The following is a 27045-nucleotide window of genomic DNA, read 5'->3' on the forward strand; positions in this document are numbered from 1 at the left end:
AGCATAAAATCAGAATTTGCTTTTTTATTAGATGAAAACTGGAGATTAGGGACATCTTTAAAGGTAATCCTTCTAGCTAAAACTTGATCATGAGCTAAGTCGCGATGAAAAATTAAATTTCTGAACTCACACAATCTACAATAAACTAAGAACTACATATTATCGAGTTATTGTTTCTTCAGTTATGTCTGAATTTATTCAAAGATTGATTCCATTGTTTGCGGGTTGCTTCATTCCTCTGCGCACTCAAATTCCTAGGCACTTTTCAACTTTTCTCGTGTGACGGGTCTTCTAAGAGTGATAAGCGATAAACCGGATAGTAACACGAGAAACCCAATAGCAAAATGTGCCTGATTCCAACCAATTTCTGAAACAAACATCAGAATTTCGTGACACAGCTTATTACTCGTTGCAAATCGACTTTACAAAATCATATTCAGTATTCGTTACAAATAACTAGAAATGGCAATGATAGTTTTAGAGATTGACAGAATTTTCAATCTAAAATTATCGATCAGATATCCTAAGTCAAAAATGAACTTCACCCCCCTGCTCTGGAGTTTTCCGCCTAGTTCCAACTCTCTTTTAGATTACTTTAATTGCAGAAAAATTAGACTTAATTCCTTATTCAGGATCCATATACAAAAAGGAAAGGCAGTTTCTCGTGGAGCAAATAATAAACATAGCCGGCAGACTGCCTGAATAGCTGCAAAAAACTTGGGTACCGTAACAATACAGATATAAACAGTTAAGAACATATGTTGCAAATTATCCACGCAGCTAAAAAATATTGAGAAATTTTCAGCGGTATATTAATATGGTTGTTAAATTGGCTAATTAACAATAATTGTTAAAATTCATTCCGCAAAACCCTTTTATTCTGGACCTTTACAACGAGTACAAGTTTCGTTGGCTTTAAATGCATTCAAATTAATTCAACTAAGTGCAATGGTCATTTTGTTGAGTCACGTAAGTCACCTATGATCAAAATCTAATAACACAAATGACACGCAAGTTTTTGCTAGATAGAATGAGAAAAGACGTCAAGCGCGCAAAAACTCTTAGTGAGAAGCCATTTGGAAAATTTGACTTTTACAGCTTTGCGCTGTGAAAAAATATATATAAAACGAAAAAGGAGCGCCAGACGGCGAAACAAAAACCAACACAGCAGTACAAGTCCTGAGCTACAATACAAATAATTGAATCAATTAAGCGCTCAACAATTAAAATTTTAACAGCAGGAGCAAACTAAGATAGAGAACAACGCTCATGAACTTAGTATAGATCAAGATTTAGTATTTTAAGAATCTCTAACATAAAAAACTTTTACGCTTACAAAGAATGGGTAAACAAAACAAAAACAGTGTGGGAACTAATTACTGAAATCAATTACTGAAAAAGAGGCCAAGATGAGAAAGACCGAAAAAGATAAGAGAACCTCAAAAGTGCATGCCAACATCATTAACCACCGCATATTAAAAAACTTTAGAAAAACCTCTTACCACTTCTAAAGCACTTCTTCCGATGGGATCTGACATAAAAAAATGGAAGTGCAAAAGCAGCAACCAGAAAATAGCCGCAATAGATTCGTAGATCGGCAGTCTAAAAAACAGTAAAAAAGACAGACCAAAAAATTTGTCTTTTCATTGAAGGCTGATCTGTTATATTATGATTAAAAATCTGTATAAATTATTGCTGCCTCTATTAGCTGATCTCAAATAACCTTCATCTAGAGTGATACACACCCATTTGACCTTATCTTTGAATTAAAGTAAATAAAAGTCAATTTCAAAGTGAGGAAGTCATTTTTGAGAGTGAGGTAAGTCAAGTGTGACCAAAAATTTAAGCACGCGAATGAACAAAAAAACTCTCTCCACTAAGAGCGAAAAATGACGTCACGCATGCAATTCAGTTGAAATTGCATGAACGAATGAACAAAAAGTGGCTGTGACGTCATATGGTCAAAACAAGAATTATGACGACGAAATAAAAAAAACCAAGAGAAGGCCAATAATAGCCCCAGCTATCGCTGTGTGGCTATTAATAAGCACAACAAATACTAGCAAACTCAAAAATTCTCGGACATTTTTTCGAAACCGAACAGCATATAAGACCGAACAGCATGCCTCACTAGCAAACATTGACACCTGTCTTTAATGATACTAATTGGATAAGACAACAGAAATAATAATAAAAAGGGCGTTGTTATCATAAAAGAAGTTTTATGATAACAATTAGAGGCTAAGTCATAAAAAAGAATTAAAAGTCCGTAGATGTATTCAAGCAAATGCAAATTGGCGCAATTAGAACACATATGTATCATTTTAATAGTACTCAAGAGAAGAAAATTTGTTCAAATACCACTTTCAACTTTAACGGTATTTTGAATTTTTAAAAATCACGTTTTTTTCGGTTTTTCGCTCCCTATACTAGTCCAGCCTGATTAAAATCTCTAATCAGCCAGATCACTCTAAATTGACTTCTCACTGACGTGAAGAAGCCGAAAAAAGTGAACCGACCTCAAAAAAAGACAGCGCACCAATACAATCCAAATATTTTGGACTGTAATAGCAGGACAAGTTCTGAACTACAATATTCATTGAAGAATTTTCATGGACTAAACAAAAAACTACCTAGAAATGAAATAAAATTACCGCACCTGAAAAACCACAATGGAGAAAGCGAATTTTTGTTTAAATGAGATTTCAAAAATTGCGAAAACATGTGAACACCTTAAAAAAGACAGCGCCCAAATGGTAAATAAGAGCTACAATTAACTCACTTTCTGCAACAGCTGCCACGGGGTAGCCGGCAACGAGGACTCCTAACTGGTTGGGTACCGAAACTAGGGAAGTTGCAAGTCCAGCTTTTGAAGGATGAACCATTTCCACGACTGCGACGCCTCCAACATTATAGACAGAATCTGTCACTAACCCAAACACTAGATTACTCGTTACTAATATAATGTTGGATCTGAAACTCGCCATCAGCATGTAGAACAGCCCGTTTACTGCTGCCAGAATCAAGAGAAAGCTTACGCGAGGGTTGGCAAAGACACTATTTTGGGCAAATTTGCGGGATATAACATCGGATAAGGGCCCCGACAGGAAGCAGCCAATCATACATGATGCTTGTTGAAATGACACCAGATACGGGTGAAACAATTCGCGTTCAATAATTGGAAACCAGTCTACAGAACCGCGACAAAGTCGATTGGCAAATCCCAATATGCCAAAAGACAATACAACCAGCTTAACTTCTGTAAAATCAGATGAGTTTGTCGCTTTCTTTTCCTCATGCTTCTCTTTCACCGCTGATTTATTACTATACACGCAATTGCATTTCTGAAGCAAATCCTTGTCGGTAAACCAAAATACAACAGCAACATTGACAATGAGAACAGACTGCAATAAACTAAATATTAAAATTGATGCTTTCCAAGAATCCCAACTAAATAATGGAAACACTAGTGGTGCCAGGACGCCAACAACTCCATGTAACCCAGAAAATAAGGAATAATAGGAACCAAATTTTTCTTTCGGGACAGTTTTTATTATAATGCTTACAATACTTGGGAACACTAGGCCAGAAAAAAATCCAGTAGCAAAGAAGCAAATAAGAAAAACGTAAAAACCTGTCGCTGCAGTTGAAAAAATAACTGGAACCAACAAACTAATAATAGCCGAGCAGAAGACATAACAGGCGTTAAATCGATCAGATAAAATTCCACCCAAGAAACGGCCAATAAGATAGCCTCCACCAAGAGCGCTTGAAATAAGACCTAGCTCCCTGACACTAAGACCACTGGAGTCCTGGAGCTCTACTCCTATATACCTCTCAAACCGCCGAAAGAAGTATACAAAGGCATATATAAAAAGCATAAGAATAAGAGAAAGCAACTTCATTTCAACTAAAGTAATTTTTACATTTCTGTCTAAAACAAACTTGATTGGCAAAATGAGAAACCGATCATCGAAAGGGAACACAAAAGGGTTATTTGCGATTCATGGTCAACAGGCGTTATATGGAACATATAATTGCTGATCATTACCCAGTTAAAATTGAACACGAAAATAGGAGAGTGTTTTCGTGACATTAGTATTACAAAAAAGCCCTAGTCTTGTACTTGAATAAAAAAATCATTGCTACAACATATACAAGCCAATGAATATCTCATATATATCAAAATAACGGTGTCCTTGCTCAGCGTTCAGCGAATTCTCTCAACTTTTCCGTGAAGTAACTGATTTTTTGCAGCAATAATAAATGCAAAGAAGAAATCCAAAAGGAAGTATGATTTAATAAACGTTTAAAGATTCTACCAAGCAAGCGAAACGAGGCACACTCCAAATGGAAAAGCGAAAAAGAAAACACGAAACTACTTGAGCAGTTTAGAAATCGAAAACATCTGCTTGAGCAGGAAATAAAAATGGCAAAAGTCCTTCTATATGAATAAATTTAAAATTTAACTCTTGTTTAGGAAATTCCTGACAGACTTTCGAACTTCTCAATGAGTTGAAAGGCAAAACTTCAAATTCCACTAATAGACCGCTTCTAAGCTCATGCTTTAACGACAAAAAAGAACCAGCAGATGAAGATAATTCAAATCTTTTCAAAACTTTCTTCGCTACTATTGGATATAGCATATGTAAACACCTAACAAATCATTTTACTCTGATCTGAAGAAACCTCTATGTTTTTTCACCGAACAACTAGAATCGAAGTGATAGGAATTGTGGCGCAGCTGGACAACAAACTTTCGTCAGGCAATGATCTAAAAAATAATGTTCTAATTAAAACTTCGGTGGAAGTGATAAAACAAAACTCAGTCTCCTTGATCAATTTTTCAATTCAGAGAGAATTGTCCCAAAAAGAATTGGCAAAAGTAAAAGTTTACCCCTACATATAGGAGATTGCAAACTGAAAGAAAACAACTATCGGCCATTTTCACTTCTGAATGCCTGGAGTAAAATTTACGAGCGTGTTGTTTTACTCAAACTTAATATTTCTTCGAATCAAGACAACTCTTCTACTGTAAACAATTTGGCTTTAGGTCTAAACATTGTACAGTTGAGGCATTAGTTGAACTTACTGAGAAAGTGAGAATAGACAGAGCTCCTCAAACGTTTTTTTCTAGACATGAAGAAAGCTTTTCACACAATTTATCGCAATATCTAATCGCTATTTGAACACCATAGGATGTACTGCCAAAGAAATTGAATCAGATAATGTAGCAATCAATAATTGACTCGAAAAGAAAAAATAGTACTAAATCTAGAAACAGTTCAGGTGAATCTGAAATCATTATCCGCAGACACAACATTGTACTTGAACTCCAATAAAGTGAAACCAGTGTGCAAGCTACTCGTCTTTAAAACATACGTCTCTGTTACTAAAGAAGGTAATTAAGCTCATTCACTTCATAAAAGAGTGATCTTAATAAGGGTAACCAGAAGTTCTGATCTTCTTAGAAGAGCCCTTTTGTAAACGAAAGATCGATAAAAATTCAATTCGGTTTCGAGGTGCTGAACTTTATAACAGACTAGGTAAAACTGGAATTATTTCATCAAACTTCGATTTGTCTTTTGGAAACAAATTATTTCATTTTAGCCACCGATTACGAAACTCCTAGTTAGTCAATAATTATGAACTAACACGGTTCATATTCAAATAAAAATCAACCATCTTAGATATTTGAAAATCAAAAATTTACCTCGACAGCAAAAGTATAACCAGTCAATCTCTGGGTCATCTTTTAAAGTCACAAATTTCTTTCCTCGCTGAACTTCGCATTAATGCTACTCCAATTGTTTGTTAGTTCGAGATGCACTGAATTTAAATAGAAACAACGCTAGGTATTTAATCTATTATAGATGTAAAAATGATTATTGTTACTTTGTAATAGGCAGCAGACTGAATTAGCAGATCCAAATATCTCGTTATCTGTCCTTGCTTATTGGTGATTTGTATCACAATAACGAAATTATTTCTTTCTTATAAGGCAAATTGCTCTCAAACGACCGGCGAGCGGTTGGCGTCGGTAGTAGCCAGCTGCGGCTTAGGGATGCTAGCATCAGGGGATGGGTGAGCTGAATGGTGGGGCAGGGTTGGCACGGTTGGAAGAGAAGGGGTCAAAATAACCAGGTGGAAAAAGGTGGACAGGGTAAGGGGGTCAAATTGCGGATGCAGTGCTAACTTTTATGAATAAGAACCGCCCTGCACATCATGAAACTAGCTCCTATTAACGGTTTTGGTGAATTGCAATCCTAGATACTAGTCAGGCCTGGGGCTCTCAGAGAGCTGCTCAGTCACTTAATGCCCTCCGGGCTCTACCTGTTTATCAGGTTTGAGGACGAATAAGGGTAAGACAAAAAATTGGTTCAGCAAAAAATTGCATCAAAAAAGACCACAGGACTAACTTAATTGAAAAGAATTAAGAAAAAGGCTCTAGTTGTGATACCTTTATAAAGTAGATATTGCAGCTGTAATTGATTTGCTCTTAAACCAAATTTCCACAGGTCCCTTTTTAGGATCCATGGTTAAGTGTCTAATGTATCTTCAAGCTAGTTTATCAATTTTTTTTTCAAAATCCGAAATCATGCATGATCACAATAGGCGCTCCAAATCAAAGAGATTTCCATGCCGAGAATTAAACAACGAATGTAAAGACTGTTGCTTTAAGAGCTGTGTTTGGATACAATAAACAGTGGGCTTGCTTAGGAAAAAAAAGAAAGTAGCTAAACAACCTAAAATAACGGCGGTTAATTAGGTTATGGAAGCTATGCGAAGCGCCATGCAAAGTTATTCTGCAAGATAAGATTGATGAAATTAAGTAAAATCTAAGAAAGCTAGATTTGAGAAAACAAACTTATGAACTGAAAATGCTTTATGAAAAACATTTCAAAGATGATGCTATATTTGACGCTCAAAATGGCATCAAATTTCTACTTTTCAACGCTCGCAGCATACAAAATAAGCATCAAGATATATCAAACTTGCTCCAGCAGCTGGATTCGGAAGCTATTGTTATAGTACTGAAACTTGGATGAGCGAAGATCAAAGCTTGAAAATAAACCTCAGCGCGGAGCACAGTTTTTTGCATAAAAATCGGTCACATCAAACAGGAGCAGCTAAGGGTGGGGATGTAGGAATATGGATTCCTAAGAACATAAATTGTAAACGTAGAAGAGAATTTGAGTTAGCTGATGCGAGGCTTTTTGAAAGTTTGTGGCTGGAACTAGGCAACCCATTAACGAAAAAATTTCTCATTAATATCTGCTATCGTCCACATCAAAGCCTGGGTGAGTTCTTTTCAGACGAATTAAACGCAGAGGTTTCTATTGCGTTCTCAGCTAAAGATAATATTCTCTTATTTGGTGATTATAAAATTGATATGTTGAGTGTAAATGGGAAGAAAAGTCTTCAGAAATTTGCGATGGGACTGGGATTACAGTTATCTAACATTGATATTCCTACACGCATAAGCAACAATAAAAGAAGTTTGATAGATCACTGTTTTTCGACTAATGAGCAAATCACTCGTTGGAAAGTCTGCTTACCTCATTTCGATATTGATCATAATTTATTTTTTTTCAGAGCAAATTTCTTTTGTTAGAAGAAGAACAGAAGTATTTTATTAACCGAGATACAAAAAATATTTTCGATGAAAAATTTAATAGAGATCTTACTCTTGCAGATCTTACTCTTGCAGATTGGAGAACAGCTTATCAACAAAGAAGCTGCGATGAAATGTTTGCAGAGTTTAACAGTATTTTTTTGACAATGCTCGAGAAAAACAGAGAAGAAATTTGATTCTAATATAAGAAAAAAATTATTTCAGAAAAACCTTGGGTGACAAAATAAATTCAACATTTAGTTGCCGAGAAACATCGTTACTTCAATGACTACAAATTGACATAATGTGGTGAATCATTTGTGTCACTTAAAAATTATCGCAACCTTGTAAATCGAAAGTTAAAAGAAGCACAAAATCAATTTTCAGTGGATTTTTTTAAAGAAAATTGAAACCTCAAAAAAGAAATGGAAATTCAATAAGAAAAAAGTCGGAAAGAAAAACAACAGTCCAAACATCACTGCAATTGCTGAGAATGGTAGAAATACGAAAGACAAAGAATCAATATGTAACGCTTTCAACAGTTTTCAGCAAAATGGGCATCTACAGAGGGCAGATTGTTCCATTGAACGTCGAAAAAATAGAGCGAAAATTTCAAGAGTTTAACTTTAAACCTTTTACTTTGAGGGAAATCTAGAAAATTATTGACAATCTAGACAACAACAAAGCACCAGGGCCGGGATACATCAATGCTTGGGCATTGAAGTCCGGAAAATATGCTCTTGGGACACATCTTCAGATTAAATTTAACAATTGTATGCAAAAAAAAGTTTTTCCAACAATTCTAAAGGATCCGCACATCACACCAATTTTCAAGAAAGAAGATGTTTCTGTTTTAACTAATTATCGTCCAATTTCTGTAACACCAACTTCCGCAAAAGTTTTTGAAAGGCTTTTACTTAATCAGTTGGTAGAATATCTTGAAAAATTTGCGCCCTTGATCCAAAAACAATTCGGTTTCCAATCTCAAAAGTCGTCTTCTGATGCTGTGCATTACTTCATTGAAAAAATTGTAGGAAATATGGAAGATAACAACGACACAGGTTCTGTGTTCTTGGATCTTGCAAAAGCTTTCAATTCAATTTCACATGACGTCTTTCTCAAGGAAGCTGAAAACTTCAACCTCTCAATCAACAATTTCAAATCTTTTCAGGAAAATTGAACACAATGCGTAAAACTGGGTATTGACTTATCAGATAAAATAACTATTAATCATGGTGATCCACAAGGAACTGTGTTAGGACTTCTTATTTTTCGTGTTATATGTCAACGATTTTTCTGAAAAGCTAGAAGGTGAAAATGATGTTGTTCAATTTGCGGATGACACTAGTATTATATGCAAATTTGAACGTAATGAAAATATTCCCCCAAAAATGGAAAAAGAGAACAAACAGACAAATACTTGACAGAGAATCAACTCACTTTAAATGCCGATAAAACAGAGACGCATTTCTTTACAAATCATACTAATTCGGATCCAGAGTTTTCTTTTAAAGGCGAAACTATCAAAACGGCTCATACATGTTGTTATCTGGGAGTACAAATGGATTCAATCCTAACTTTTGAAAATCACACGAACTCAGTTTTAAGCAAAATGGCTAATGCAATTTGTTTTTTGTTTCTTGTAAGAAATCAAATACCTTTGAAAGTAAGAATTGATGTTTTCAGGTCAGTTGTACTCTCTCTTGTTTCTTATAGTGGAGTATTCCTTCAAACTCCTACAGTAAAAACTGCATAAACAAACAAAATAACTGGGGAATAAAAGTTTGTCATTTTCGTCAAAAATTTCACCACTCCATTGATCTTCTCATTAAGGATCGTATCCTGCCAGCCGAATTGTTTATCTCAAAAGTAAGCCTAATGAAGCTACAAACAGACATAAGACAATGAGAAACATCCGAAAATTTAAAAAAATATTTTCTAGTCACCATAACGCTAGACAGAACAAGAGAACAAATCAAAATATTATAAAAAAGAAAACGAAGTGGAGTAACAATTCCTTAATCTTGAAAAGCGTTCAAAAATGGAACAAATTGCCCTCTTCAATAGGAACTTTCAACAGTAAAACTTGCTTTAAAAATGTTTCAACCGAGGTTTTGCTCGATCAACACAAGAAAGTACTCGTTAATAGACAAATAGGAGCCTTCAAATCCTATTTTTACCTATGAAAACGAACAGCCACAATTTGAAGATTATTATTTTAATAACAATGCTGATTAATTTATTTAACATTTTAGAGCATGTAGATATCTAACCATAGGGTTATAGTCTGAGTAATTTACATGTTTAAAAAAATTTTTAGCAACAAATAGTAAAAGTGGGGACCTAGCTTAATGAAAATTGTATCTACTCTCCCCCCTCCAGCTTTGTGGGTTTATATTTTTTACGCTCCTCAGGCGCACGTGCTATTTTTCTACACAGTAAGGTTCTATATAACAACATTTAATTTGTAACTGGGGGCGTAAAAAACATTAGGGGACGAAACAGAATAGATCCGAAAATTTTAACCAGCTGCTCAAACAGAACAGAGCTCGTGCCACCTGCAACATACAGAATTACCCAGCTGGAAATGTTATTGGAAATTATGCACCAAACATTACCTAAGAAAAACTCCGTAAAACAGATGGAGCAGGGATAGTAACATCACAGATTTTAGGACACCGGAAGAAGCACACCTGCGAGCTAAAGATGCTGTACCTTTACGAAATCGGATCTTTTCCGTTTGTGCCCCCCCCCCCCCGCTTAGTGGGTGCACATTATCTGCTGCCCCCAGACGCACGTGCTATATTTTTACGCCCGGGTCGAATGTCCTCCCTAAAATCCTCCCATTTTGATGTAAGAGTGGGGGGTAATTTGTCTATGGGGGGTAAATTGATGTAAGAGTGTGGGGGTAATTTGTTCAGAGGGGGTAAAATGATGTAAGAGTTGGGCTGCAATGGTAGGACTTTTGAGGAATTACCCCCCTGACTGAAATTGCCATGTAAGAGTGGGCTGCAATGGGCTGCAATGGGAGGACTTTTCAGGAATTACTCCTCCCCCCTGAATGAAATTGCCATGTAAGAGTGGGCTGCAACGGGAGGACTTTTCAGGAATTACCCCCTGACTGAAATTGCCATGTAAGAGTGGGCTGCAATGGGAGGACTTTTCAGGAATTACCCCACCCATGACTGAAATTGCCATGTAAGAGTCGGGCTGCCGAGGGGGGTAAAATGGTGTAAGAGTGAGGGGGTAATTTATCCAGGGGGGGTAAAATGATGTAAGAGTTGGGCTGCCAAGGGGGGTAAAATGGTGTAAGAGTGAGGGGTAATCTGTTCAGAGGGGGTTTAGTGATGTAAAAGTTGGGCTACCAAGGGGGTGAAACGGTGTAAGAGTGAGGGGTAATTTGCTCAGAGGGGGTAAAATGATGTAAGAGTTGGGCTGCAATGGTAGGACTTTTGAGGAATTACCCCCCTGACTGAAATTGCCATGTAAAAGTGGGCTGCAATGGGCTGCAATGGGAGGACTTTTCAGGAATTACTCCCCCCCTGAATAAAATTGCCATGTAAGAGTGGGCTGCAACGGGAGGACTTTTCAGGAATTACCCCCTGACTGAAATTGCCATGTAAGAGTGGGCTGCAATGGGAGGACTTTTCAGGAATTACCCCACCCATGACTGAAATTGCCATGTAAGAGTCGGGCTGCCAAGGGGGGTAAAGTGGTGTAAGAGTGAGGGGGTAATTTATCCAGAGGGGGTAAAATGATGTAAGAGTTGGGCTGCCAAGAGGGGTAAAATGGTGTAAGAGTGAGGGGTTAATTTGTTCAGAGGGGGTAAAATGGTGTAGGAGTCGGGCTGCCAAGGGGGGTAAAATGGTGTAAGAGTGAGGGGGTAATTTGTCCAGAGGGGGTAAAATGATGCAAGAGTTGGACTGCTAAGGGGGGTAAAATGGTGTGAGAGTGAGGGGGTAATTTGTTCAGAGGGGGTTTAATGATGTAAGAGTTGGGCTACCAAGGGGGTAAAACGGTGTAAGAGTGAGGGTTAATTTGTTCAGAGGGGGTAAAATGACGTAAAAGTTGGGCTGTCAAGGGGGATAAAATGGTGTAAGAGTGAGGGGGTAATTTGTCCAGAGGGGGTAAAATGATGCAAGAGTTGGACTGCCAAGGGGTATAAAATGGTGTAACAGTGAGGGGGTAATTTGTTCTTAGGGGGTAAAACGATGTAAGAGTGAGGGGGTAATTTGTTGAGATGGGGCAATTCTAACAAGTATTATTCATATATATAGACCGTCAAGAGTTGGACAAGATTTGATGGTTTGGAGGATAAGGCAACGCAGCTGAGTGTACAGAGGTTGTGGGTTCTGGACTGGCAGTCTTCTGGTATGGGGGCTAAATAATGTAAGATTGAGGGGGTAAAATGATGTAAGAGTTGGGCTGCCAGAGGGGGGGGGGGTGTAAAATGATGTAAAAGTTGGGCTGCCAAGGGGGGAGGGGGTAAAATGATGTAAGAGTGGGGCTGCAATGGGAGGATTTTTTAGGAAAATGCAGCTCAAAACTCTTACATCTTTTTGGGCTGCAATGGGCTTCCAAGGGGGGTAAAATGGTGTAAGAGTGAGGGGGTAAAAGACAAATTACCCCCGAACTCTTACATCGTTTTACCCCCCTTGGCAGACCAAAAAAGATGTAAGAGTGGGGGGTTAATTTGTCTTTTACCCCCTCACTCTTACATCATTTTACCCCCCTTGGAAGCCCAATGCAGCCCAAAAAGACTTAAGAGTTTTGAGCTGCATTTTCCTAAAAAATCCTCCCATTGCAGCCCCACTCTTACAAAATTTTTGGCGGAAAAATTCAACCCGGGCGCTCCCCCGACTCTTGCCAGTGTTTGGCACACTTGAATAATTCTGCACTTGAAGTAATATTTCAAATGCGAAATATTTGACTTAAACTCAAAAATTATTCTGGTAAATGTTAATTCCGAATTTTGTCAACCCCAACAAGTAAAGGATAACAACAGATGGGAATGAAAGTAAAAACTCCTTTTTAAGAATAGGAGGCAATATACCCGGGAATTACAGAAACTCCAGAAAAAATCTTGAAAAATTTTGGTGTAATATATGTAAATAAAATGTTGTAAATATGATTGCAACTGTAAACAATTTCAAAAATTCGTTTTTTTAACTCATTCCTTAGAATTCAAAAGATAGAGGCAGATACAAGTTTAAATACTTTGCAAAACATTTTATTCGATTGTTAAACCTGATGATGAACGCAATGTTTGAAAACGCTCGCTTTTTTAAATCAATTTGATTTTAAATGGACAATTTCTTCTTCTCGGCAGCCTTAACCATTGTCAATTCCATCTTTAACGGGCCCTAAAAAGGCAAGAGAAAGCAAAAAAATTAATAATTTTCGGAAATGATAGACAGGAGGGTTCATATTTTAGCATCCAGCTAACTCCATTACGCGGTAAAGAGTGTTCAATAAAGGCAAAAGAAGGAATTTCTGACAAAGATAGCAACAGTCCCTGGACTTTCTTTTAACCCCAATAAAAATAATTGGCCGAAAAACGCAGAGAACAACAGATGAAGGTGAGAGCAAGGGTAACACTGTTAGAAGGAGCACAGAACGAGAGTGTATCTCCTGAACAAAAGGGTTCAGTTAGACACTGTCCTTCAGCGAGCTTCTATGATGTGCGAAATTCTACCACAACCATGGCTCAGATACATTCTCAGGCTTAACAATAGCTCAAAACAAAACCTAATTTATGTCAAATCTTCAATTTTACTAATAAACTGTAAATATCGAATATATTTTTGAAAAACTGTAACAATAATGATATGATTTTGGATTTTTTGAAGAATTGAAATCCCAAAAACAAAGTTTTTCAAAACAAATGGTGCACAGTTTTCAGTATATAGTCCTAAGGAAAGAATATTTTGTGCGGAACAAGGCCGTAGATTGTTCGATGAAAAACTTGGAGGGTAGGGACATTCTCTGGAAAGAGATGAAAGAAGAACTTTTATCGCCAATTATGTACAGCATTAGAAAAGAAATGAGATCTCATTAGGGAGAACAACACTAATGGTGAAAAGTTATGTGAAATAGATTGGAGAAAGTGACGATCTAACCATAAAAACTGCAAAACTGATAAATAGCAGTTTGCATCAGCTCATGAAACAGGGAAAGATAACTGAAAAGATTTATCACAGGCTCAGGAAAACTGAGTCGCAACTGGCCAGGCTTTCTGGACTTGCTAAAGTACATAAAAACGGTACTCCGCTTCGGCCTCTTCTGTCAACACCCAGTGGCAGTTACGAGAACCTCTATAAATTTCTCGCTCCCCTTTTCCAGAGTTTACCAGATGCAAATACTGAGGCTAACTCTACTGATGCCAGGCCGCTTTGGAGGCTACCGATTTGGAGGAAGATGAGCTAATAATATCTCTCGATGAAAAAATTTTGTACACCAATGTACAGTTTGAGGAGGCAATTGAAATTGAGCTTACAGAACTGTACTACAGTAACGCGGTAAGCTATGAAGAGCCTTTTGAGATGTAAAGATTGTTCAAATTAAGTGAAAAAAAAGTGGTGCACTCAGTACACTCAATCAGACGGTTTAGCCAATGGTGCTTAGCTAGCGCTAATTTTAGCAATTTGAGGATGAACTCTTAAAAAATCCTTTTAAAATGAGGGAGACCAAATGAGGGAAGGGAGAACAAAACTTCTGACATGAAGCGAATGTGAATTATTTGTAACCGAGCCGTTTTTTGGAGGAAAAGAGTCCAGTGCTAATGATGCAAAAAACTGGTTTCATGTAAAATGCCAAGGTAACACCGACACGGAGTATAAAAATATGCAGGAAGTGCGCACAAAAAGGTACAACAGAGGAAACATAGGAATTATAATTATTCGAGAGGTATGTGGAAGACATAGTGAGCACCGTCAAGGGGATTACTCTTGAGTACCTTGATTATGCAAATTCTCTTTGCAAAGACTTACAATTCACTCTTTAGACGCCCAACGGTAATGCAGACCTAGCGTTCCTAGATCTGAACATAAACGCAAAAGATGAAAGAAAAGTTAGCTGTCATTGGTATCGAAAATCATTTGATACCGGCATAATCTTAAATTTCCTTAGCTGTTCACCGTGAAGAAAAATGTGATTCAAGGTACTGTATATAGGATTTTCAATGTTACCAGTGACTGGCAATCCTTTGATATAGCTCTTAAGAAAATTCAGGAGATCTGGATTGGAACTCAGTATGCAACTCAGTGGTCTTCAAGTAGTGTTAATGGAACGTTGGATAAAATAGTTACGAAGGAAAAAGTTACAGCAAAACCACCCCAAAAATGAAAAAAATCTCAAAACAATTTAAAGTGTCAACAAAAATGAGCCTAAACCGATATTTTTTGTTCAATACAGGGGAAAAATCACTCAAACTTTTACAAATACACTAAAAAAATTGTGTGATTTCCAAATTTTTTTCACGAGAAAATTAAGAAACTTGCTTGCCCATCCTGAAATCATGTTTTGACAAAAAAAAATCTGAAGTAGCATGTGGTATAAAATGTTACATATAATGGATGGACTTCCATCTATGTTGGCCAAACCAGCCGACATGTTACCACCAGAATTTTGGAGCATCAGAAGAAAGATTCTCTTGTGGGCGAAAATAGAAGCTATCTACATCAGAATGCTTAAAACGCAACTAAATACATGCGACAATTACCGGGGGTGGGAATCGACACTGTAGTATTAGTTCAAACGCCAAATATTTGACTTTTGGAATTCAAAATTATTCAAATACATGTTAATTCGAAATTTTGTCAACCCCAATAAGTAAAGGAAAACAACACATAGGAATGAAAGTAAAAACTCCCTTTCAGGAATAGGAAACAATTTACCCGGGAATTTCAAAAACTCCAGAAAAAAGATTGAAATAATTTTGGTGTAATAAATGAAAATGTGATTTTAACTGTAAGTAATTTCAAAAAGTTGTTGTTGTTTTAACTCAGTTCTTAGAATTCAGTAGATAGAACCAAGGACAAGTTTTTATAGTTTGTAAAAAAAGTTTATTCGATTGTTAAACCTGACGATGAACGCAATGTTCGAAAACGTTCGTTTTTTTATCAATTTAGTTTTTAATTGACAATTCATTCTTCTCTGCAGCTGTATTTTTTACATAACGATTTAACCTGTAATGACGCAAGCGCTTCAATTGGGGGAACATAACGTACTGGGGGAAACGGAAAAGATCCAAAAAAATGTTTTGTCAGGAAATCTTTGAAACTGCTAACATAAAACTAAGAGGAGCAGTGAGACTTGATGCTTTCTCAGCTCTTTAATAGGGAGCACATACCTGTGTATATCTCCACATAAAATATACACCTAGACAGTTGAAAATAATACTTTCATGTAAATAAGGAAAGGACGCGATTTCTAAACAGTTATGAAACCTAAGGCGCACAAATAAAACAACGAAAGTGTGCAATGAAACTCGGCCCTTTTTTATTTGCAATCATGGAAGCCAAACTAAAGAATGCCTTTATCGACTCAACAATTGAATTTCACATGAAATATAAAAAAAACAAATAAGGAGCACAAATTTTCACACAAACGGAAAACGTGAATTTGTTTTTTATCTTCATCACTCAAAATTATTAATTCCCGTGTTGAGAATTTTCTCGGATTCAAACATAAGAAATCGTCGGTTTTACATTGCAAAAACCGATCAAAGCCCTTACGTTTTATTACTAACAAACATATGAAATAAACAAACAGTTCAACTTACTTGCAAGCAAAATTTTTAAGTTCCAGCTTGTTTAGGTCAGCTCAGGGAATATGTAAGACTACTAAGGTTTATATATTCATTCATATCTATATAAGAAGTTTCGGAAATGCGGCGTACCCGTTCTTATTTTGAGCGGATTCAATCAAATGGACATACTTTTCTTAAACGAGAAGCAAAGAATTCGTCATCGCAGCCACGTCCGTATAAAGCCTGTAGTAGTAGATTAGGCTTCGGAGAAGACTCTTTACCTTTCTATTCACAGCTATACGAAGCATTGTCTTAATAAGAGATGCGTACTCGAGCTGGTCAGTGCTTTCTTTATAAAAGCTGGAAGTTCTCCCAAAATTATGCGAAGACGCCATCGAGCGCTCAATACTGCCATCTTTATTGAAAAGTGCTTATCCAATTACTCTGGTACTCAGCACCGCTTTGAACTTAGCAAGACACTTCAAAAAGTGCGTCCTTCCCAGCTATTATGCCGAGCGGTGACCTCAAGTTAGTTACTCCCCAGGGGAATGCGGTAGTCTTTCACCTTATTTCTGTTGGGTATTCACAAAATGCGATCAGGTTTTCAAAGATTACTCGTATAGAGTTCATAACATAATCAATTTCGCTTTGAGCGGATCGAGCCCTGGTTTTGTCTTGACAAGTCTCCTGGACAATTTCTTAGAACTGCTTCTAAGAAACCGTTTACAATTTTCAAAGTGTTTAATCCCATTAAGATCAATAGCACATTTCCCCTGCATTGGAAAATAGCGGTGATGATCTCAATTCACAAAAAGACGACAAAGTTTATCTATCTTTATATAGACCAATCAGTAACCTCACCAAAATTTCAATGGCTTTTGAGAGAATCATGTACTCAAACCTCTAGCCGATGGTGCGACATCCTTTTATTTACTCACATTTTGGTTTTCTTATCAAACACAGGTCTCTAATATTACAGCCTTTACTCTTTGTGCAAAACCTATATCAATATTACGACTCTGGTAGCGACTTCTATGTTTGTTAATTAGACTTTACTGAAGCTTTCGATTGTGTCTCCCACAGCTTCCTCCTAGAGAAATGAGCTAGTTTTTGGCATCGCAATAACTTTTTCAAGTTCATTTCTTTGTATTAAACTGGTCGCTCGCTCGCAATTCGTATGCGTTGACCACTGCTTGTCTACACCATTACCAATAACTAGGTGAGACAAACAGGGTTCAATCTTGGCCCCTTGTTGTTTATCTGTTTCATAAATGACTTAACCGATGTCGTGAAAAATGACCTATGTTTATGCGACAAACAAGTTGTAATCCGTACAGACGCTGCTCTTCAATCAAGTTTAAAAAAAAACGCCTACAAAAGAGCAATCAAAATTGAATGTGTTTTAATGTATAAAGTCGTGTACACGTGATTTGGTTTTTGGGAATGTTAGATGCTAGTATAATTTAAACGATTCTACATAGTTGCAACCCACAAGAATCAACAAAATAAAAACCGAACGATTCTTAAAGGTTTTATTGTAATGAACTCCTCTATATTCAGTCATATCTTGAAATTAGTCGTATCAAGATATAAGATGACCTGCTTTAGTTTACAAATGGCGAAAAGGACGCTTTTGAGTCTTGCGGAAATCCCGAAAGAGCTCTGGAACTCTTGCGTTATTGGTAATTGTTAGTTGTTAAGAGATTTTGTTGGTTGTAATATCTTCCATTTAGGGTTATCTTTCAATTTTTTCTGTCGATGGTCTGCGGGAATTTGGTTTATTGTGGAAAGGTGTCTTGTTAGTATTTCGAAGTCTTGTTAGTTGGAGTGGAATTGGGATAAAGTTGGTTCGTTCTTATTATGGGTTTTATAATAATCGAATTATGTGTTATAAGACGTGTCTCGGAGTAAGGTTACCCTGCGAGGTTACTCTACTGAGGTCTTTTGGTGTCTCAAGTATATAGTATAATCTTAAGGCTTACCTGACTAACAAAAGTTCTATATCTCTAGTCTGTTACTTTTCTATCTGAGCTTCAGTAAACGATGCACGGGCCCCAATGCTAAAGTCTAACGTATATCTCAATACTAAACAAGAGCGGAGTAGAGAAAGAGAGAAATATACTTTATTATTATACCAAGTCTGACTCTAATAGGAACCAACTAAAAGAGTGAAGGGGAAATAGCTAAACAATTAAGGGAAAGTATTTAATCTTTTTTAACCAATCAGAATTTAGTATTTAGGTATTTATTCACTTTCATAAATAAAGTCTTTCTCAGTTTTGGATGTCAAACAATGTTGACTCCAGTTAGTTTTTCAGAATTTCGAATATTCTGTTTTTGGTTTTTACTGTTCTTCTTATCATTACTTATTTTTGGATTGTAGTTTTTATTTCAAATTTGATTGTATCGAAATTATTGGAGTTTGTATTGTTCCCTGTATTTATTCAGGGATCCATTGTTCGTTATGCGCATGTCAGTTTTAAAACGTGTGTGTCTTTTCAAGTTTTACATGTAATTATATTTAACTAAAAGAATTGCATGTGAGATGTGTTAATTTGGCTTAAATAATCATTTTACTAGTTTGTTTACATACTATACAGTTATATACATTGACATTTTGGTTTTTTGTTGGTCTTTACATTAAGTGAGGTAGGTTTGTATACTAGTTGTGTCCTTTAGGCATTGATAGGTAAGAAGAGGGTAGAAAGTCGTGATTTGTGGTAGCCAGAGAGGGAGGGTACATTGTGCTACTAGGAGGGGGAAAGTTTGTTTTACACATTAATGTTTGGAGTTATCGAAGTTAAGAGACGATTATAGAGAGATATAAGTTTAGAGGTGAGCGATATTGACACAAAATGCATGTGATTACTTATTAATGTGGTTACGCATTGGTATTTGTGTGATATAACGAGTATATCGTCTACGAGTATACCGTTTACTCTTTAGGTATAAACAAAGGTGCATGTCGATGCTGAAAACTATATGGTAGAAATGTGAATTAATTCTAGCGAGTATAAAGTTGTAATCACAAAGGTGTAATCATATAAAGCTAATCATGGTATTAGAAAGAGTAACTGTTATAATGGTACCATGATATGTATAGAGAGTGTGTACAGGTATGGCGTGTATACATTTATATTCACAAAAAATGGGTTTTACAACTGATGACATTCAAAGTGACATTTATTCAAGGTGACAGTCATTTATTCCGGGTGATAGTCACTGTAAATTTTATACACGTCATTTAAGGTTATTATAATTTCAAGAAGACAGTGTTTAATTCACAGGTGATACTAGACATTTTTTTAAAAACAATTTATAACTATGTTGAATGAATCATATGGGATGGATACGAATTATGAAACTGAATGAAACTAAATGTTTCAAAGAGTTTAAAAATTGGTTTTCTTAAACGATTGGAGTGTTTTGGGGGTAGCTGGGTTTTTGCTGAATTCATCAAACTCTTTAAAAAATTCTGCGTTCTGGGCCAATAAATCTGCAAGGGCGTGTAATATGTCTAGTTAATTCATTTCAAGGAATGATGATTTTACAGCTGTTCTTATTTCATTCTCCTTTTCGCTTGGTACACGGCTGCAGTACTATTCTACATATTTCCGAACAGGTGCAATTGGTACACTTCCATGAATGCGATAGGTGCGATATTTTGCACAAGGTTCAAAAACTTCTATTGGTACAATTAGTGGTCTCTTTGGCTGTTCGTTAGGCTGGAATACATAGTAGTTTTTTACGGGGTCATAGTTCCGGTGGGTTGCTTTTAGATATTTGGGTTTAATGTCTATGCAAAATTTAAAAAGAATGGAGACGTTAATTGGTCATTTATATAAATGAAATTACCATGGGGTAGGGTAGGTTGTTCGTGATGAATGTATAATATATAAGGTTATGTATAAACTTGGTTTCTTGCACACGGAGGTTATTATTCTGAATATCCTTTGGGGTGGAATGTAATAAATTAAAATTCAATTGTGAAATTTTATGATTGTAAATTTTATACGCGTTCTGATGATCTAGAATTGGACATCTAGGAAGGTAAAAATGGTGGTCATAATCAAAAAGGAGTTTTTCGGTCAAGCTGTAAAACTGCTTAAGTTGTGGAAAATTGGACTGATGGACTTTACGTCTGCCATGTTTTGTGTGTTTTGTTTTGAAGATTCTACATTCTCTGTTGGTACTGGTGGACTAAATTCGTAAAAGAGATGCTGTTGCTGATGGAATTGGTGATTGTTGAGGTTGTGTAGTTTGGACTCATATGGTATTTTGGACAACTGTTGTGATCTGGTTTTGCATAACTTCTAGGGTCGTTGGTTTTAAACCATATAGTTTCATCAATGGCCGTGCTGAGGTATTGTTCATATGTACTCTGGCAAAAGAAGCTCTATAGGTTGTTGCGTCTTGGAGTTACTGCTCGTGTAAATCGAAGGTTATTTTTTTGAGTTGAGCTATCTCTCCTTGTGCAACTTGATTGTAGTGCTCTACAATTGGATTTTTTCTGGTAGGCACCAATCTACCTTGCAATGAAACAGGTGTAGTCATTTGGATTTCAAAGGGTGGTTCTGGCAATTGTTCTGGCATTGGTAGGTTAAATTGAACTGGTGGGGGGAAAAACTGGCAATGGAGGTTCATACTGGATACTATTGGTAGAATACGGATTACTTTTATTTATATACAATTTAGTGTAGTATTGTTGGTTTAAGATGAGTTGATTACTAATAACCGGTATTGACTGGCATAGGGGAATAGCTTGTATTTGTTTTGATTGCAATGCCAGGTTTTAATTGGCTTGTGGTTGAGTTATACTGTACTTTTTGTAATTTGTGTTCTTTAGCTTTAGCGGCTATGTGTTTCCTTTTCTCCGAAATAGATGTATATTTCACAGGTTTATCTGCCGGATTGTCTATGTGTACAATCAAATGTCTTTGGTGGGTTTGCAGGTTCAAGTGTAGGTGAAGGTGACCCTGATTTTACCCCTGTATCTATGGTTTGGGTACAAGTACTTTTAACGGTGTCAGCTGGGCTCGTGTTACCGGAGCTGATTTCACCTTCTTCAATGATGTAACTGATTGGCGAATCAGGGTAGAATTCGCTGTTTTTCAACGTACTGAAAACTATATATATATATATATATATATATATATATATAAATATATATATATATATATATATATATATATATTTATATATATCAGAAATTATTGTTAAGACATTTATTTATTTTTTAGTATCGAGTTATATTCAGGTGTGGTGTTTAAAAAAATTTACGAATATTAATATATCTACTATAACTAACCTTTTATTAATGTGTTGAGTAATTGATTTCTTTGTATATACATTGTTTTGGTGTATGATTGCGAGGAATGGAAGTGGTGTCCTGATTAGTGATAGAAAACAATGTGATGCTGCGTTGTGACGTTCATAATAGAAGTTTTATGAGTGATGGGGAAGGATGTAAATTCAAAGCTTGGATAGGATGTGATACTGCGTTGTGATGCTGGGAGAGAATGTGATATTCCCTATCCCAGTGTGATATTGGAGTAAGTGGTCTAAATGATGTTGATGTTGGAATAATGTCGTAATAATTTACATCAGTTGTTATCATCTTAGTTGTTGTTGCATAGCACTTTGTGGTTGTTGATTGGAAGTAAGAGGGCGTTGTTGAGTTATTGTAGGTTCATTGATATGAACTTGCGGTTAATTAGTGATTAAGTGAATGAATGATATGATGTTTAATTAAATTGCACAACTAGTACACTTTATAGAGGTTTGTTGTTTTTATAGTGGGTAGATTAGCTAAATGTGAACTTGTTAGTGAGTGCATTCGTAATGGTTAGTGAGTGTCTTCGATATGGTAAAAATATTGTCCGAACAGTAGTAGTGTCCGATTATAGCGTGAATGTATTTGAATAAACACCAAGTGGTCGAAACTTGTGATGAAAAGGTTTTAGTTGTATTAAAATTCATAGTGTATTGTAGGAAGTTACCTCGTGTGTATGTAGTCTATCTTCATCGTCTAACATATCTAAGTTTACACTTAGACTACGATTTTGTTTTTACTTTGCTTCAGATGCTGAAAATCAAATGGTGGGGGTTTTGAGTTTCATTCAATTTTTTTGATGAGTTTAGGTGTTTTGAAGGATCTTGAATTTGAGGACTTTCATACGATGGTCTAGAATCAACGATATTGGCTGCACTGGGCGATTGATACGGTGGATGTGTAATCATCAGTGGTGGTGGTGGTATTGGTACTACCTGGTCTGTGATTGTATCTTTCTCTGTAATTGTTGCTAGTAATTCTTTTTGAAATGGTTCATGTATGTATTTTCTTCATGGGAATGGTTGTTTTTTAGTGGTTGAATCAAAGGTTTCTAATTCTATTCCTTTGTTGGTTCGTCGTACTGTGGTTTTGTAGTGCTCATATTTTGTATTTACATAGACGTTGTTATCATTATGATTGTCAAAGATGAACGGTGATTGGCGTATAATAATATTGGGTGTTGGATCTTGCGTGTTTTTCTTTTGTCCTTTTATAGTGTTATTGTTATGGTTTTCATGGCTACTATTATAGCTATCGTCAGTTTTATTGTCAAAATCTTGTGCTTCTACAATTAGTTGGGATAAGGTATGTGAAAATATAATGAAAATTCAGGTTAAGTGAATTTTTCTCATGCTTGCTTGTTTTCCGATTGCTTTATGTATTGCGAAAGCATTATAAAATTTAGTTATTACATTGACGAGAAAAAAATAAAGTTAAACATAGCGTATAGTATGGCTATCTTTTCAAAAATAAACAAATATCTAAATATGGCGATAATTTGTTCTTTCAGCCAATTTCCTTCGAATATTTCTTTCCAATTTACCTTAGGTTGGTCGATTTGGAAGCTATATCCAAGTATGTTTAAATCTTTTAACCATTTGAGCGAGTGTTCATAACGTTTATAGACGTCTAACAGTCCTAATTGTTCGCATTATAGTAGTTTTTGTGCATTTGTTGAGGTGGCTTCTTGCAATGCTTTTGCTCTATCGCGGATATATTCTTTAAGTAAATCTTGTTCTCGTTCTATAATGAATTGACCATTACTGAATATTCCGTTTTCTAATAGACTAGCTTGACTAAACAGGTTATCTACATCGATTTCGTCAGGAGAAATGGGAAATGGCGTGCGACGAAGTTCCTAATTTAACAGGAAAAGTTGTTAATCTATAACGGGTAGTACTTTCAGTGTCAACTGAGATAAAATGGTCAAAATTGCTATGTGAACAATGTACTTTTTTAGTCCATGCATAGGTTTTTCGTTTTAACTAGTCTACGTATTGTACGATGCCTTTATATATGATTGGTCTTTTAACGTAGCATGTAGGATCACTTGGTACCCAAAGTTGTGAGAATTTTCGTGCACATTTGTATATTTTCATAATGTATATACCTTCTTCTTTATGACGTTTATACCTTCCTGTTTTACGAAAATTGAACCATCGCCTGTGAGCGTTTATCCATGTAAGGGTGTATCTTTGTGTACTTGAGTCAATGTAAGTTTTCTAATATTATGTGTTTGTGCACAATTTTTTGAATAATATGCGACGGCTTGTAGGCTTAACCGGGAATGTATTTTATTCATATACTAGTCCAATTGTATTTCTAGGTGGGTTATTTCATTGAAAAAACCGTAATAGTAGAACGGGTTATTGGTAATACTTTAGCTATTTTGTTTTCAATAAACTTTTCCCATTCGAAGGTGTTAATGTTTTTTTGTACGGTTTTCCTGTATTCATATAAAATCCTTTTTCATAGAGGACATAGATATCTTCATATTCCGTGTTATATATTGGATTTGTTGATCCGCAGTAGAATTCAGGTTTTGAGTATATTTCAAATCTGATGGCTATCTGTGAAGTGTTTTTGTTTACGTTGGAGTGGTTGTTTTTTTTCAGTTCTTGAACTAGTGTCAAGTCTGCATTTGTTTCAATCGAATAATGGTCTTGATACTTTACCATAAAGGTATCAAACTGAATCATTTCGAATAGTCTACAATGGGTTTCTGGTACCCTGGCTGTCGTTGCTTTTTTTCATGCTGTGGGGTGAAAATATTCTTTTTCAATGTTGCATGGTAGTTTTGTGCTGTCTTATGAAATTATGATATTTCATTCATTTCTAGGTTTTGAAGTAAAGAAACTTCGCTTAATCCAAGTGTCCACTCGAGCAGATCGACTCAGTTTTGTAGTCGTCTCCCGCCTTTACAGTTGGATTATGAGTTATACCTTGCGCTTGGTATCCAGTATTCATCACTTTAGCTGTAAGCTAATCTACCATATGGTGGTGTTAAAGGTGTAATTTGTTAAATTTTATTGCGCCTTGTTTTTGTTTGATACGGTGTTGAAGACTTGGCCTATTGATAAAATTAAATAAAATGTTGTAGTTTTTGGGTTTATATGGCGTATTTTTCAGTATTTTAACTCGTACCAGTTCGTTTTGTACTTCAGCTGGGTCTTGTACTTTTGATCGCGTTGCATCCAAACAGTAGTAGCTTGTTCTACTAGCTCTAAAAAAATCGGTGTTTTGTGAACACCGATGTACTCCTTCTTTAATAGTATTTTTTACTGCAAAAGCTTTAGTTTTACAGATGCTGATTTTTTTAAGATCGTAATGTTTAACTTTGCTGACTTCTTCTATTTCACAAACATAATGTTCGATTAAGATATTTCGTGCTGATGTTGGTGACCCATTAGTTGTAAGATTATTTGTGTTTGATTGTTGATGATTAGTTCTATCTGCTATGATTCTGCGGGATCGAATAAGTGTTTTGTTATAATGTTTTTTGTTCTTTAAGGAGTGGTTTGATTGCTGCTGGAGGTATATGAATAATACGTCTTTTTTTCGTACTATGTTTTGTTGTATACGCGTGATTCTGTTGTATGGGATGATTCTATGTTATTTGTTGTTGGAAATTGAAAATTCTTGTGTATTTACTGGTGGGGTTTGTCCGAACGTGTATGTGTATTGTAGTGCATTGTGTGCATTCTCTTATCGATAGATGTTCCTTCTGCTGATGATGGTTTTTATTATTATTTGTATTATTCGTACGGTGATTGATTTCAAGTGGTGGTGCCTCAATGTGTGATGGTGTGGTTGGATTGCCCCAATTACGTATCTAATTATCTATTCTGTTTTCCCACATTTCTTCATGATTTGTTTTGTTTATGGAATTTGTTATATAATTAAATTGGTTAAAAAGAAGGGCAATTTCTGTTTTTTTTGTTTAACATTATTAAGGTGAAAAAATGCTTCGCTTTGACGTTGGGTATCCTTCAGTTGCATGTTCAGAGGTCCTAAACTATGTTCGAAGAGTGGTAGGAAAATAAAAAGGGTGTTCAGAAGTTCTGCGAGAACAATTAACTGAATCCACATGTGCATGTTAGTTCTGCATGTGGGTTGTATAAAGAAGCAAAACCTAATGTTTGTTGTGTATATCTATCAAATTTGTAATTGAATTGAATACAAATAAATGGCGGTGGTGTTGTGCGGGTTGTGAAGGACGGTGTTGTTGCATGAAATGGGTGGTTGAAGATTGTTTTATTATATTTAATTGTGGAGCTGAAATTTAATTCTAAAAATGGTGTTGCTAATACGTTTAGCCCTGTTTGTTTTTGTCTGTGGATTAGATTCAGGTTTTATCAAGTCTTGCTCATGCGTTTAACAACGTTTATAGGCGTCTAACAGTCCTAATTGTTCTAATTATAGTAAATTTTGTGCATTTGATGAGGTGGCTTCTTGCAATGGTTCTGCTCTATCGCCGATATATTCTCTAAGTAAATCTTGTTCTCGTTCTTTTATTAATTGATCATTACTGAATTTTCCGTTTTCTAATAGACTAAATTGACTAAAGAGGTTATCTACTTCGATTTTGACAAGTGAAATGGGAAATTGCGTGTAATGAAGTTTCTAATTTAACAAGGAAATTTGTTAATCAATAACGGGCGGTACTTTCAGTGACAACTGAGATAAGTTGGTCAAAATTGCTATGTGAACATAGTACTTTTTCAGAACATGCATAGGTTTTTCGTGTTAACTGGTGTACGTATTGTACGATGCCTTTATATATGATTGGTCTTTTAACGTAGCATGTAGGATCACTTGGTACCCAAAGTTGTGAGAATTTTCGTGCACATTTGTATATTTTCATAATGTATATACCTTCTTCTTTAACAAAGATTGAACGATCTCCCGTTAGGCTGCATCCAAGTAAAGGTGTATCTTTGTGCACTTGAGTCAAGATAAGTTTTCTAATACTACGTGTTTGTGCACAATTTTTTGAGTGATTTTCGACGGCTTGTAGGCTTAATCGGGAATTTATTTTACTCATATACTCGTCCATTTGTATTTCTAGGTGGGTTATTTCATTGAAAAAACCGTAATAGTACTACGGGTTTTTGGTAATAATTTAGTTATTTTGTTTTTAACAAACAAATCGTTTTCGAAGGAGTTAATATTTTTATTGTACGGTTTTCCTGTATTCATATAAAATCCTTTTTCATAGAAGATATAGATATCTTCATCTTCGGTGTTATATATTTGTTTTGTTGATCCGCAATGGAATTCAGATTTTGAGTATACTTCAAATCTCGTAGCTATCTGTGAAATGTTTTTCGTTTATGTTGGTGTGCTTAT

At 35.8% G+C, this 27045-nt stretch overlaps 2 protein-coding genes across 2 annotated transcripts in view; both read right to left on the reverse strand.

Moving 5' to 3' along the window:
- The window catches only part of LOC142337704 (E3 ubiquitin-protein ligase RNF185-like), a 464852-nt gene that overhangs the window by 189766 nt on the left and 248041 nt on the right, over positions 1-27045 (reverse strand). The gene's annotated exons all lie outside the window — the stretch shown is intronic.
- LOC142338453 (glucose-6-phosphate exchanger SLC37A4-like) lies at positions 100-4519 on the reverse strand. Its single transcript, XM_075388219.1, has 2 exons — positions 2783-4519; positions 100-367 (listed from the first exon to the last, which is right to left on the reverse strand). The coding sequence occupies exons 1-2, from the start codon at positions 3903-3905 to the stop codon at positions 255-257; spliced, it is 1236 nt and encodes a 411-aa protein (XP_075244334.1). The 5' UTR covers positions 3906-4519; the 3' UTR covers positions 100-254.

This window comes from Convolutriloba macropyga, chromosome 4 (assembly GCF_964194025.1).
Source record: "Convolutriloba macropyga chromosome 4, txConMacr16.3, whole genome shotgun sequence".
NCBI lineage: Eukaryota > Metazoa > Xenacoelomorpha > Acoela > Convolutidae > Convolutriloba > Convolutriloba macropyga.

Bases quoted from the DNA above. Each gene is read 5' to 3' on its own strand.
- LOC142338453 (XM_075388219.1), bottom strand. From the start codon at position 3,905: ATGAAGTTGCTTTCTCTTATTCTTATGCTTTTTATATATGCCTTTGTA. The intron at 368-2,782 runs GTGAGTTAATTG...TGTTTGTTTCAG, and splicing joins CGTGGCAGCTGTTGCAGAAA to AAATTGGTTGGAATCAGGCA.